Here is a 15,589-nt window from a genome sequence, read left to right on the forward strand (position 1 = left end):
TATTTGGTTGGTCTGCAGCTTTCTTGGCATGCTGGTCTGCCAGCTCGTTCCCTGTAACACCAATGTGCGCTGGCATCCACAAAATTGTTACACTGGTTCCTGACCTCTGCAGGCTGCTTGCCAGTTGAGCTATGTCTATCACAACATCCAGTCTTGATTTTGATAGTACATTTTTGATGCTGTTGTACAATGCTGACGTTGAGTCTGAGGCAATGACAATATTCGCAGGCCTTAGTCTATTGCTTTCCACCCGGGAAAGAGCTAGTAGAATTGCCACCAGTTCAGCTGTGTACACAGCCAGGCTGTCACTCAGCCTTTTCATCACCACCACTTTTATCTTTGGGATAACAAATGCAGCCCCCACTTGTTCATCAGTCCTCTTAGATGCATCTGTGTACAGAACAGACCTATCCCCATAAAACCTCTGAATATACCATTCAACATACTCTTCGTCTAATTCCATCTCAGCTTTCGCCTCCAGGAGGCCAAGGTCAATTGAAGGCAACTCTAAGGTCCACAGAGGCACTGCAGAGTACGGTACGGTAGGGCAAACTGCTAGGTGGCTGATTTCCATTTCTCTCGCCCTCTTTCCAATAGTCCACCCAAAGCTTCTGACTTTCTCACTTCCTCTCTCTTGACAGTTGCTCAGTGCATTTAGGCCTGTGTGACCTTCCTGGTGACCCTTGAGATTTGCCCAGTATACCAGTGACAACTGCTCTCTGCGTAGATATAGGGGCATCTCCCCCAATTCTTTTTTTTTTCTTCCTATTTTCCATCACCTTGTTGAACAAAACAATAATACAATACAGTATGTTCATGAAGGTGAATACATAATATAGGAGTAAAGACTGAAATACAGAACATAGCTTTTTTTATTTCGTGCTAATAATGCTAGGGGGAATAGCATATAACTATAAACTAGTTATATATACTATATAACTATAAAAGTGTTTATGTGAACATTTTCACTTTATTACAAGCCATTAGAATAAGATAAGACAAGATAAACTTTATTGATCCCACAGTGGGGAAAGTTCACTGTAATGGCAGCTCAAAGAGACAGGGGAAAAATGGCAGTTTAGATTTTTAAATTATATATACAATATAATTGTACAAAACAAAACATGCAATATAAAAATGATGCAAAAGATGACATTTCAACATGAAATTTGAACAGATTATTGCATGTATGTATGGTTACAGTGCAGCATTATACAGTCTGATTGACGATGGAATGAAGGACCTGCAGAAACGCTCCTTCGTACCCTTGGGGTGTAACAGTCTGTTGCTGAAGACGCTGCTTAAAGGGGAAGTTTTTTATTTTTTAAACCTGAACCTTATTTCTGGCATAAAATATGTTCATCTACTCACCAATAACAGTTTGGTGATAGTTAGTGAGAGTTAGTTCAGAGCTGCTGTGTTGTTGTTATTGGGGGCTATTGGCGGGCTTAAGGCTCGTATATACTTCGCAGCAGTGTGTCGCAGTGAGCTTGTCGCAGACACGACGCAGTTATTTTTGATTTATGCCTACTTTTGAAGCGCTGTCTGCGCTATATTAATCCCACGCCACAACGCAAGAGGGACAATCACGAACAAGCTAGGATTGTGGGTGTTACGGTTACGGAGGTCATTCAACAACAATGGCGACTGGACGAATGCGCACTTTGATTGAGATGCAGCTGATCGATCTAGAAATAGAAGAAATATTGCTACTACTTGAGCTGGCAGAGAGGCGAAAGAATCGTCACGGTTAGCACGGTTAGCGTCAACATTAGCCGGTTAGCAAACCGGAAATACGCATAGTGTAGAGCGGAGTTGACCAATCAGAGCCCTCCTTTCTCTCCCCCCTGCGACGATATCTGCGACACTGTCTGCGGTGAGTTACAATTTTGAGGAGGTGCACCAGAGTGTCTGCGTAGTGTCTGCGTAGGGGGCGGGGGCATGTCTGCGTTAACTGCGACACACACGCAGACGACCTGGTTTCCGACCATAAATCAGACTTAACACACGCATCTACTGGGATGACATCTGCGGCACAGCTCATTCACTCCGTGCTCTGTGACGGTCGCTATCTTTGTACAGAGTTCGCTACTGCTAGTTTTGTGCAACATTGCAATTTGGAAATATGCAACAAAAAACCATGTTAACAGCAGAAAGTATCAAATTCTGTGTAAAGATGCTGCTGCGGTGGCGTGCGGCGATGACGTCATCCCAGTCCAAAGGACACTGATCTTCCCTTTGCATTTAATAAGCTATTAGCACTTTTGTACGATTGAAACAAGCAGTTATTATACATAATTATTTAGACATCAAACTTTAGCTCAATGTCTCATAATGAGATAAAACTAAAGTGATGGAGTTTAACAACATATAGAAATCAACAGCCAATCTAAGCAGGACTCTCCACTTTTATGGATGTGACGGTAGCCACGAAACAACGCTGGAAATGGCGGTCAGGGTCTGGCTGCTGGTTGTCGTGGTCCAACTTGCTGTGGCCAGCCCTGGTTCCTTGTGGAAGGTAGGTAGAACCTGGAAGAAAGAAAACATTTCATGAAACTAGCATGTCCAAGGTGTTGTTTCCCAAATAAACCCAAACTCGTAAAATCCACAGATCCTAACACATTGTAATTATTATTGTAAGCAATAAATTGAAATAAAACCATAATAATATGGTTTTATTGAGGCTGTGGTTCATGAGATTCTGGATTTGGGTGATGATAGAAAGAGGACTCGAATGTTGTTGGAGGACGATGGAGAGGGAGCAGGATAAAGTGTCAGGCAAAGCAAAGGAGAAGGTGTGAGAGAGGAGAGATGAACCTGATGTCGCAGTTAACAGAGTAACACATAACATCTTATTGTTGCACAGACATTGTATTAGTTTCATGCCTTAAATGTTCAGGGGTTCTTATTGTGGAAATCATTGTTTTCATAAAATAAGCCTACATTCTTATCTTTGCCCGTTTTAATTTCAGCAGCATTGTATTTCAGGAGTAAAAACAGTGCACTTAGAAAGGGAAGTGCATGTAACATAAAAAAAATATGTTATTTATTTTAAAAAAAAGAAAGAAAAATAGAACAAGAATGAACTGTTTAGGTTACAAAAAAAATTTAGTTTAACAGAATCTTTACAGATTTATCTTTTGGTGTTTAATTTTTTTCTAGCGTTTATGACAGTTCAGATGTTTGAGTGTGACATATACTGAATATTCCATGATAATGTAGTATATTTGCTTTCTATCATAACAAATATCATAACCTCCTCCTCGGTCTTTGTCAAGTTAGGTCCCGTCTGTTGGGCAAGTGGACATATGTCAAGTAATACAAAATAATGAATAAAACTGATTTAATTTTTCAATAATTGTTTTTTTAAATGCCTTTAACATGCATGTTTTGGGACAGAAGCAAGCAGAGTCAAGCCATCCCTTTGTGTGGCCTCCTCAGGAGCCCCCTTTAGGAAAACCGCTTTGCTGGAGACTAGGGATGCAAATGATTAATCGATTTTAGATTAATTGTCGATCAAGAGGTTGCTCAAACAAAATTTATTAATCACGATTAATCGCTAGAGGGCGCTACTGTCTGTAGTAACTTGAACAGAGCGTGAGAACGAGAGGTGAACAGTGATCCCTCGCGAGATGTGTTCAGTGAACACATCTCGCGAGGGACCAGGGTTGAAGACAAAATGAAGCGGGCGAAAAGAAGTGCTGTGTGGGACCATTTCAACATTATTAATGCAGGCAAAGAAGTCAAATGTTCGCTGTGTCATGCGGTATTGAAATACAACAGTTCAACTAGCTCACTCAGTTATCATTTGAACACCGTGCATGGAGCTGTCCTGCATGGCACCCGTGCACCTGGTCAACCTACAATCAAAGCTACACTGGGAAGGCGAGCGTGTGATGAGAGAAGGGCGGAGGGCATTACAGAGAGGATATGCAGCATGATCGAGAGAGATTTGATGCCAATCAACACAGTTGACGGTGCAGGATTTCAGGATCTCATTGCGATCCTAGAGCCAGGCTAGAATATCCCTTCGAGGCCATCAATAACCTCCTGCCTCGAGGCTCGCTACGAACTGAGCCAGTCCTTAATTTATTTCTTTTTTTAAAAACATTTTTTATTAAAGAATGTATTTTGTTATACCATAAAAAAACATGTCTGCTTTCTTTTCCTAATGCATAATTACTTGAGGAATATGTAATATAATATAATATAATACAATATAATTATCATAATATAATATATGCTTTTTGAATTCAGTGTTTTAACTAGCTAATATTATTAAAGGCCCTATTGAAACACTGAAATTCAGGTGAAAAATGCCGCTTATCAATTAATCGTAAGTCGATCGATAAGATCAGTCAACTAATGATTAATGAATTAATCGATAATTTGCATCCCTACTGGAGACTGAAATTCAGGAGGCCGCTTTGCTGGAGGCTGAAGCGCTGTAGGCTGAACAGGAGACTGGAGCCCAGAAACAGCTGAGGAAGCAGACTTGTGCTGTGGCCAAGACTCTGGAGCTGACTTGGACTTGGGTGAAGGAACAGGCAGAAAAGGCAAAGTCTGTGGCCCAAATATGAGAAGATGCGAGGGAACTGTTTGGAGCCTCGCCTCCTTCTGGAACGTTTCTTTAAGATTTCAGCTGGAAGAAGGTTGTGCTGAAAATTGAGGAGCTTATATTTTGAATGATTTTAAGTAATTTGAGTGCCTTTGAGTTATTTTGACAAAGTTTATGCGACCCCATCAAAAGAGCACCTAAAATTAACATCAGGATCAATCCCGAAATTCAAAAAACTAATTTTTTTAATTACTATCACTGGAATCAGTTAGATTGTTGTTGCAAATATTTTTAAAATTTAAGGATTTAGATTACATCAGTACACTTTCCTTTTTTATTTTCCTCTTATTATTTCTTCTGTGCTGAAATATTACATGATATAATATATAATATCATCATATAAATATCATAATATGGATATATCTATATTGATATAATCATCTATAGTGGTAGGATTACAACTCTTGCAACCATTGCAGTTATTATATTATTCCTGATCATTAGTATACTTATTACTATTATCATTATTGCTATGATGTTATGATGAGAAAGCCATGCTTCATTTATGTAAAAAGATTAAACACAAGGCAAAACTCTGAAACACAAAAAAACACTCCTCACAAACACTCACATTTACATCCCCATAAAAAATAACACGCACACACACCAGATCAACACAACATGTTCCTTCACCCTCTGCCCTTTTTTGGCCCAATCTTGATTCATTATTCTCTCCTGAACTATTTGCTTTCCCTGTTGTGGTTTGTCATTTTACTATCTCTCATCTTTCATGCTGTTGTTGTATTACTCCTGCCTGTGTGATGTCTTTATGCCTTTAGTCTCCTACTTTTTGTTGTATTGTTCTTGTAATGTCATGTCTGTGTAATTTATTTTGTCTTCTGATGCGTTGTATTTAGTTTGTTTCGCAGTTAAAACAAAGGAAAACTGGCTGAAATTTGTCATCTGTCAACAATATGGAGCTTGGAGTGAAGAGCTTTCTTTTGGAACAGATGTCTTTCTGTTAATCTTTTGTGTTGAGTTTGTCACTGATGGCCAAGACAACTGTGTGATAACACCAGGATGAACTGCAGAGTACAATTGAGTAAAATAAACCCAGCTGAGCATAATTGACCTACGTGTGATTTCCAGGAAAACCAATCTGTCTAAATTGTTCAGTTCAAAGAAATCAGCCAAAACTGTTGCAATTTCAAACATTTCTGAGTGATAAAATGCAGTCACAATATATGCTTCACCAAGATGAAGCTTATGACTGAATTAAAGGTATGTAATGTGAATGCTTAACATGTGTTTTCAATAATAATATTTAAAGATATCTTGTTTGTAACTTTTTTAAAATGAAGAATACCTACAAGCCTAGATTTGTGACAGAGATAACTTTTTTCTGTTGTTATTTCTAATATTGTTTTTTATTTAACTTGACAGTTACGAATGCTTCTATTAAATGCAAGTTTTCATTTATCTACTACTTATTGCTTATTACTTAGAGGTAATGCTTTCATGGTCCGACAATTACTTCTCATCTGGTAATTCATGGACATCTTACAATATTTAATTTGATAAGTTTTACATATCAATTTGAAGTGCTTCATCTGTAGCTCTGCTACATATGAATTCGTGTGCACGTTTGAATTGAAAAATTGAATGGGCTCTAATGCTGTCAAAAAGTTGCAATAACTTTTTTGCTTCGGTAAAAAAAAAAAATCTCTATCATATCTACCACAAGCCTATTCATAATCAAATTTAGCTTTTGATCAATTTAACGTAACAAAAAGAATACAAATTGATTGAATTCTATTTTTTGGTTAAAATATTCACAGTGAATGCAGGATAGGCATTGAATCTTGTTGGGAATCTTGTTGAATGTCCGACCAGTATGAACAAGTTCTCAATTTAAGTCTATGCAGTTCTAAGTACTATGCATATGGTTTTTAATAAAAAGTCGACCAACAAATGTACATTCAAACAATGCTGGTGCAGCCAACCGGCCTATATGCAAATACATGCTGAATTATAAATCAGTCTGTCACATCACTAACAAAGTTTTCAACAATAAAGAGTGGTTATTCTATTGTGAAATTTAACACTGAACCACGATTTGATTCTAAACTTAAACACATATTTTACATACTTAAGTAAAAGTAGGGCAAAGATAGTTAGAGAAAAAGACCAATTGAAAGAAAATTGGGAAGGGAGAAATTGCAGTCCAGTTGTTGTTCTAAAGTACCTCCCATGTAAGGACGTCTTGAATTCTGACAAGTTTAAGAAAAAAAAAAGTTTACACTGAAGCTTTTAAACATCTTTGTGATAGCCATTAATAATGTCAGAAGACTCCTGAACAGTTCAAAGCATCTCAATGTTTTAACAGAATGCCCCTGCACAAAGACAGAGCTACACACAGTACCTGGTACTCGCAGGGGCAGTCCATTGTCCAGACCTCTAGGTTTGGTGGTGATGAATAGATAGCAGAGGACACACAGAGTGATGACAAAGGCAAGAAGAACCACAGCTGCCACGGAGAGACCCACAAAAGCTCCAAAACTACAAGACAGGAAGAAAACACACCTGTGCTCTCACAATGTACTATACAGCTTCTGTTCAATCCAGTCCACCGCCCTGAGCGTGCACAGGGCGACTGTAGAAGGAAAATAAATCCTTTTTAACAGGAAGAAACCTCTGGCAGAACCAGACTCAGGAAGAGTGGCTATCTGCTTCAACCAGCTGGGGTTTGAGAAGACAGAAAAGAGGGAACAACAAACACCATAACACCAGACCAGGGATACCTGCTGAGAAAGAGAAACACAAGTTAATGACAACAATAATGTCATATGTACATGGAGAGTAAAGAGAGCAAAGAAAGGTGCATCATTGGGGGTCTCACAGCAGACCATGCCTATAGCAAATCAAATCAAATCAAACTTTATTTATATAGCACCTTTCATACTAAAGAAAAAAGCAACACAAAGTGCTTTACATAATAAAATCAGTAATAAAATCAATTCAATTCATAAACTCACACACAACATCACACCGACAACCACACTGCACACATACTACCCCCCCACCACCCCCAACATGAGCAATATCAACAACAATCAACAACAATCAACATTAAAATCAACATTAAAATCTGGCTTGAAGCAGCATAATTATGCCATATTTCAGGATCGCCTGAGCCACCCCTAACTATAAGCTTTATCAGAAAGGAAAGTTTTAAGCCTAAGACTATGGAGAAGGACTTTCAGTTGGACTCGAGGGTGTTCTGGCAAACCATTCGACCGCTCAGAAAGGGAACGCAGGAACCTTCCTAGGTTATGCTTGACCTGGGTGGAGAACTGCTGACCCGAAGGGGCCCCTGATCCGCTGTTCCTTCATGGACAGGATCTCCAGGCATAGTCATGGAGAGGAGGGTGTCTGGTTTGAGAACCTCAGGATCGCATCTCTGCTTTCCGCCGATGATGTGGTCCTGTTGGCTTCTTCAAGCCGGGACCTTCAGCCCACACTGGAGCGGTTCGCAGCTGAGTGTGAAGCGGCCGGGATGAAGGTCAGCTCTTCCAAATCCGAGGCCATGGTTCTCAACCGGAAAAAGGTGGAATGCTCTCTCCAGGTTGGGGATGAGTCCTTGCCTCAGTCAGAGGAGTTTAAGGTCCAGACAACAATAATGGCACATATGTACACAGATAGTAAAAAAGATCTGTGGTTTCCGAGGTTTCCTTTGCATAGAGTCTGGGTAGGTTGTTCATATGCATGTTTTGGGACGGTGGGAGGAAGCCGGAGTACCAGGAACCCACGCATACAAGGGGAGAACATGCAAACTCCACACAGAAAGGCCCCAGCCGGGAGTGGAACCTGGAACCCTCTCGCTGTGAGGCGAAGGTGCAGCCTCCTGGAGGGCGTTTCATCATGTATTATTATTTTATGAAAGAGAAAATCATTAAAAGTATAATGGTAAGGATGGAACACATGTGGATACAAATATATATACATGCACACATATGTACATGCATATAGATAACACAAAACTTTATCATTACTACAGTCATAGAGATAGCAAAGGAAACTAAGAAGTAAATAATACATAAAGAAGAAGAAAAAGAAGATAATCACAAAGTTTTCCAAATTAGTTTTAACCACAGATATGGTGGAACCACAGCATGGGTAGCCTGAATATGAATTGGAATTAAACTGAATTCAGTTAAAATCAAATGACAAAAAAAACTTTATTTATTACTAACTGCAATTACTATCTATGCAATTCCTCCTGAATGAAGAACTATAAAACAGACATATAATCATGATATTTACAGTATCACATGCTGCTGCCAGTGTGCCTCAGATTTTGAATAATGCATCATCAGTGTAGTGAGTCACTGCAGTGATTAGTATATGTGATATTATTGTGGTCATTAACTCGTGTTTCCCTGTTCCAGCAGATATCCTTTGAATGGTGTTACAGTGCCCCCCCCCCCCCTTTCTGTCTTCTCAAACCCCAGCTGGTCGAGGCGGATGGCCACCCTTCCTGAGTCTGGTTCTGCCAGAGGTTTCTTCCTGTTAAAAGGGAGTCGTTTCTCTCCACAGTCGCCTCAGGCACGCTCAGGCCGGGAGATTGGACCGAAAAACAAAACGTTTTCAGTGCAATCTGTTGGTTTTCTTAGCTAGGAAATTGTTTTTGAATTGGCTCTATATGAACGAATTGGATTATTTTATGAATTATGATTATTATTAATTAATTGAATTCCAATTGGCTTGAATTGGACTTACTATCTAAGTGCCTTGAGATGACATTTGTTGTATTTGGCACTATATAAATAAAAATGAATTGAATTGAATTAGTACAGTCATTATATGTAATAACATACAAAGGTGCAAAGTGCCAAGCTATATAGACCCCAGAGCTGGCTAATTACACTGGTTTTAACTCCAGAGGAGATGACTTAGCAACATGATTGAGCCATTGTGACACATTAGTGATTTTGCAGATGCTTTTACCCAAAACAACACTGAAGTGAGGAACACATTGGGGTATATGGGCTTCAGTATCTTGTCTACGGATATGTAGACTGGGAAACTGGGAATCAAACGGGCAACTTTCTGATTGAAAAATGACCTTACTCCTGAGCTACAGTTACTCCAATTATCACAAAACTAGAAATTTGTCTGTAAATATTGTGATACTACATTCAAATGCACTCAAAGCTTAAATAAAATGAATTGTAACTGTAATGAAAACTCTCCCCACTTAGTGCACATTTTAAATGACATTTTGCACACAAATTATGTGAATTCTTCTGAATTAGGTCTTACTGATGAAAGGAGGTTCCCACCTGATGACCCCAATGACATGTTGGTCAGCACTGCTCACTGATCTATATTATAGGGATTATAGGGAGTTATTCACTGAGTCTAGTCCATTTTTTTCTTTAGCAAAAGTTTCGTGTGTTTACCTTGAATTCAGGGCTTTTCAGTGTACTTTGTATTATGGTGTAAAGTTGAACAAGCATCATTACTGACCTCTAGTCTGATCTATTGCTATTTCTTTACTCAAAGAGAAAATGAGAGCATTTTCTTCTGAAATATTCAGTAAGCCCTATTTCCTTGTCAACACTGATTGATTAAAAAAACTAAATAGGCTACAAAAATAATAGGTTTAACATTTTCACCGTCATTGCAAAAGTCCGTTATTTTGTCTCATTCATTGGGTGAGAGTCGCATCATTATTCTGTGTTGGCATCCCCATTGTGTCACATTATCAGCAGCATTGCATTATGTAAAATTTCTCTCTGCTATGGAATCTTTTTAAATGTTATTTGTGTTTTCTGTATCCAAAACGTTTCTCATGTAGAGTAGAGTCATGACTACTAGTAGTTGTTCTAATTCGACTCAAAGAGTCAAACTGCAAAATGTCAACAGGTTGGCTTCTAAATAATAACTGAGTATTATGATTTTCTTCCATCTTTTTTATTGTTCGTAAACTCTTTTTGTTGTTGTTGTTGTGCAAAATGGCATCTATAGACTCCACGCTATAACAAATGAGAGCACAGATGAACAGCGATGCCTTACCTTAACCACCACATGAATCCATATTCGTAGGGAAAAAAGCTGTCGGGGTCATCGCAGCAATACTTCAAGTCGCTGAACCCGCAGCAGAAAAGTGCCGATGTGTCACTGGCCGTCTTCGGACACGTGAAGCTATCCACCAACACGTTTTCTTTGCTGTAGTAACTCTCGCAGTCCGAACTCATGTCAGACGAATTGTGCCGCACATGGACATCCAGATGTGTTTCGATGTCTTATCAGATCCAGCTGCTGCTGCAACTTGACCGCAGCTGCTCAGTCGCCACGCCTCCCTCCCTTACTCAAGAGTCTATCGACATGTTATTTCACTGCATAAATTTGTACTAATCATGTGACAATTATTTGATTAATTATTGACTTGATTTATTGAGATAATTAGTTTAGCCTTCAGGTTGGAAGAATCCATTAAAGGGCGTTTGTTGCAGATCAAAACAAATCTGATCCAGAGCATAGGGGTCTGTATCTTTGGACCTTGCTGGGCTGCAGAGGTTACTGTCAAGTGTCTACACAAGAATCTCTTCACACAGTTTGGAAGATTTTGTTACATATTCAGTGTATATATATATATATATATATATATTTATATATATGTCTAAACTGTCTGGTAGCTGCCGATTCTTTATATTTATGATAGTAGCGGTTTCGAATGTAGATTCATTAACAAACAGAAAGGAATTGCCGTAAATTTACAGTGGATTTATAAGAATATCTTACAAAAATAAGCACATGTTGCTGATTAACACACCCACACTACACTGAAAAATCAAAACTAAAGTTCTTTGAATTCTGACTCACTGAGCCTCCCTCCTCTCTGTCTTACAGCATTTCGTGAAAGTAAAAGATAATGAGAGACAGTTATTTTTCAATTTGAAACGAGAATTTTCTAACGAACAGACCCCAGCCACTCACACATTGTCACCATGAATGTAGTGAAAGTATGTGGTAAACACATACTTGTTGCATTTCAACCTGTTCATTTTACGAGCTATTACAAGATGCACTCTAAAAAGAAATGTTTAGACTCAACAAAAAAAATCAACGCAACAGTTTCCATTAGTCTTTCTTAGTTGTGACAACTTAATTTAAAATTACATTGAACCAACAAACTATATTACTTTGGGCGAATTAGCTTTTCCTTTTCAGTCAAAGATTCTATTAAGTACTGCTTACTTAATAACAGTTAGCCTAAAGGCAAGTTTTTAAGTTGATAACTCGTAAAAATTAAGTTACTCCAACTGGCTTTACCATATTATTATAAAGTACTTTTATTTGTTATCTAGTTAATTACAATAATAATGCACACAACTTTTTAAGTAGCAACAATATAAAAAAATCTTTTGCTCAAATTAGATTTTCTTCAATTTTTTTTTCTTTTTTGTAGTTTCTTTTGCGAATGTAGTAGCTTTCAAGAAAGACAGTTCAACTACTGCTTTTGCAATTCACTTATTTTATTATTTTGAACAAAACTTGAGATGGCAAAAAACAAAATAAGAAAACAAACTAAAATTTCCACTGCTCCTCAGTGATAAAAGCATTTTGTATATTTAAATAAGTGTGACCAACTCAAAGTCACTGTCTCCATGGATAAATACTGTAACAGCAAAAGCCACGTAGAAACCAACTGAACTTTGCAAGTGTTACGGCAAGAGACTGACAGCAAGTGACTAAAAGCTGCATAGTAACACAAGTATAATCGTCACAAGTAAGCCCACATCATTCATTTAAAAAACACACACAAAAAAATGTCCTCTTTGGTCTACAATATGAACATATTTCTTTAAACAAGACCTTTGCTTTGTCCATTGTCACAACAGGATTGAACAGCATAATTTTAACTAACCTGACAGGAACATTCTCACTTTTTGGTTGCTTCATGTGACAGTGATGGATCTGAGATTTTTAGATAATAGTGTTTTTCAGACCTATGACTTTAGCACTGCATGTCAGCCCATCCAGGCCAAGGAACAACTTTTGAAAAACTTCAAAAGTGTATTTAAGTTTCTTGCAGTAGCTGATGTTGAGGGCATAAATTATGCCCATCAACAAGGCACAGGACCTTGGAATATCCTTTGCAACCAAACATTTGGTTCCTTCCACGACAATTGTTGTCATCCAGTGATCTGATCCAGGGGTAGACCTGTCTCCAACGATGGCAATTTTCATCATGTGACTCTCAAAGCTGGTCTCGAACTCTTCATTGTCCTTGTAAAGCAAAAAAAAAAAAAGGAATTATTGTCTTCCATGTTTTACAATTGACCTTCAGTTTGTTTGTACATCTTGATATTTTTCTTGATGCTTTTCAGGTAGCATAAAATAACTGAACCAGTAAACAGTCATGTGTTAATCTTTTTCATCGCTACTAACAGTCATTTACAATGCTGATGTGGTATGAAATAAATTTTACTTAAAGGGAAATTCCAGCTGAATTTTAGGGTCTCACAGACTGTGAGTCAGAGATCAAATAAGCCACTGATAGCCAAATGCTAACAACAGCACCATCCTTCAGTATTACTAGTTCTATAGTACAAATAGTGTCCCAGCCCAGTGTATTTGACCCTGGGTTAAGATTATGTCAGAATTTCCCTTTAAAAAAAATTGAACTGGCAATGTGTAGCGCAGGAGCAACCATCTACCTCTGCGTTTACACTATGCTCAATAAGGATTTATCTCTATTTCATTACTTACCCCAAACTCTTTGAACAAATCCTCTTCTTTCTCTCCAAGGTATACAACCAGGCACCGGATGGCTACTTCTCTCCTTATTTCAATTGTGTTTTGCTATATGAAAAAAGGATGGTGTCAGGATATAGTATTCAAATGTTTATAATCTACAAGAGTGCATTTCAAAAAGAGGCAAACTCTAAATAATTACCATACCTCAAGAATCATGTCCTTAATCTGCCTGATCCTTGCTCCTGAAGCTCCTCCTCTTGATGAAACCACATCCATTAGTTTCTGGGTGCACTGGTCCAGTTTGGCCATGAAAGTTGCTTCCAGGTTTACCATGGTTATTCTTTTGAACTCATCATTTATCTGTGGAGCATAACATGAAGCACATAATTAGCTACAGCATAACCAATAGTATTAATGAGGACCGAATCATTTTTTTTGTGGACTTGAGTGAGTAAGTGAGTGAATGAATAAATGTAACAGAACTTTTAACAAACTTTTTTTTGTTTACCTGTGTTGCATCAAACAATGCAGGCCAGCGCTGCATGAAGTCCCTGATTGCAGGTGCCTGATATATGATTTCTTGCCTCCGAAGAGAGAATGTCTTGGCCATTTTTCCAGCAACCACCTGACCATTATCCTTTTTTATCACTTCAGACAATAGCTCCTCTCTCTCTTTCTCCAAACTTTCACTGGTTTCACCTTGTGGGTGAGGAGGTAAGTAATTTACCTCAGCCTTTTTTGCCTTTTTAACATTTTTCGCAGGAGTCTGCTCATGTAACGCTTTCCTCTTCAGTGAGTTAACCACAATTTCTGGGCAGCCAGTCCCACGAAGTTTGGACCTGAAGTTGTTCATTTTATATTTCAGCCGTTGGATCCATCCATAACATCCATTGAAGGACCCAGGTTCCTTGAGGCAGGGATGTTTTTTGACCAAGGCCTCTGCTACTTGACTTAGTTTGGCACTTGATGGATAAGCTGTGTACTCAAATATGGCCTCAGCTAAATGTCCCAGAATGTCTGGAAGTAGTGAGATGAGATCATTGGTACCAAAAAGAGTCCCAGAACAACTGAACTTTTCATTGCCTGAATGAAGCAGAATCTCTGTGTTGGCAGAGAAACGAGGGATTAGAAATTCTGCAGGCCACCCCTTTGACCGCTGTGCAGGGATTTCAGTCATTGGTCTTGGCGAAACAGGTAACGTGTCGTGGGAGGATGCAGATGAGCAGACATCATCAGAAGGCAGGGGCGAACAATCAGAAATACTTGCAAAGGAGCCGTCTACATCTGTTAAGGTCAGTGTTACGGTTGGAGGTTCATCAATATACACCACCTTGATAGTGTCCTTGTCCACGATGCTAGTTGTTGAAAGCAAGGAGAAAAACTCGTTTCCAAAGTCAGCATCCTTGAAATGTAGACAGAAATCCCCAGGTATCCCAAATGTAACTTGAACAATTGAATGAAGCTCTTCAACTGCTTCTGGGATTCCAGATGGTAATGTCAGTTTCTGAACATTATGGTCTGAAAGTATCACTCTGAGATTGGCTGGTTGTGACATTGCCAAATCTGTAACACACAAGGGTGCTCAAAATGTTTAAGTTAGTATAATAACAACAACATTCAGTGAAAAATTCTGAGTTTCTCTCAGAGCTGGCTTTAAACACTACTTGGCCAAAACTACTTTTTTGTTGGAAATATCGTTAACCTGTTAGCAACACAAATGTACCACAAACATTAACTGGGAGATCTACTCTGATAACATAGTAACATACTACTATTTTTTAATTTGATACATCTTAATGTCAATTAAGACCTCATCATCAAAATAGATTAGAGAACCCTGTAAATATATTTGGCTTCTTTTGTTTCAGCTATGCCTTCTGTTAGATTGGGTTCTTTTAGTAGGAGGCTCAAGAACGGACCGGAGTAAATTCAAGTGAAAATGAAGTCTTTATTGGTCTGGCAACAAGTGGAGCATTTCAGCGCTGGTCTCAGTCTGACAGAACTCTCGCAGGAATCCGTCAGCCCGAGCCCCGTATCCCCGGTTACACCTCGTATATATGTCTCCTAGTTTCCCGAGGTGGATCCCTTGTTGATCAAATGTGATTGGATATGAATTGTCTAACTCAAATAATGTCTCTGAGGAATTCAAATAATGTGTGTGTATCAATCTGCCCTTGGTTTCCCAGACTTTCCTGATTGTTTTGTCTGTCTACTCCTGCATCACTTAAGGTCATATGGAAAAGTACTGAGACTTATTTCATTCCT

General features: G+C 38.6%; 1 protein-coding gene across 1 annotated transcript; it reads right to left on the reverse strand.

The window, feature by feature from the left end:
• Positions 1-1,155: 1,155 nt before the first annotated feature.
• LOC142401015 (protein shisa-like-2A) lies at positions 1,156-10,824 on the reverse strand. The gene is made up of 3 exons (XM_075486247.1): positions 10,637-10,824; positions 6,981-7,117; positions 1,156-2,529 (listed from the first exon to the last, which is right to left on the reverse strand). The coding sequence occupies exons 1-3, from the start codon at positions 10,816-10,818 to the stop codon at positions 2,390-2,392; spliced, it is 459 nt and encodes a 152-aa protein (XP_075342362.1). The 5' UTR covers positions 10,819-10,824; the 3' UTR covers positions 1,156-2,389.
• Between the last annotated feature and the right edge of the window lie 4,765 nt (positions 10,825-15,589).

This window comes from Odontesthes bonariensis, chromosome 15 (genome assembly GCF_027942865.1).
Source record: "Odontesthes bonariensis isolate fOdoBon6 chromosome 15, fOdoBon6.hap1, whole genome shotgun sequence".
Classification (NCBI taxonomy): Eukaryota; Metazoa; Chordata; class Actinopteri; order Atheriniformes; family Atherinopsidae; genus Odontesthes; species Odontesthes bonariensis.

Excerpts from the sequence above, each read along its gene's own strand:
- LOC142401015 (XM_075486247.1), bottom strand. The coding sequence starts at position 10,818 with ATGAGTTCGGACTGCGAGAGTTACTACAGCAAAGAAAACGTGTTGGTG. Across the intron at positions 7,118-10,636 it reads GGATTCATGTGGTGGTTAAG|TTTTGGAGCTTTTGTGGGTC; the intron begins GTAAGGCATCGC and ends CCTGTCTTGTAG. Across the intron at positions 2,530-6,980 it reads ACTGCCCCTGCGAGTACCAG|GTTCTACCTACCTTCCACAA; the intron begins GTACTGTGTGTA and ends TCTTTCTTCCAG.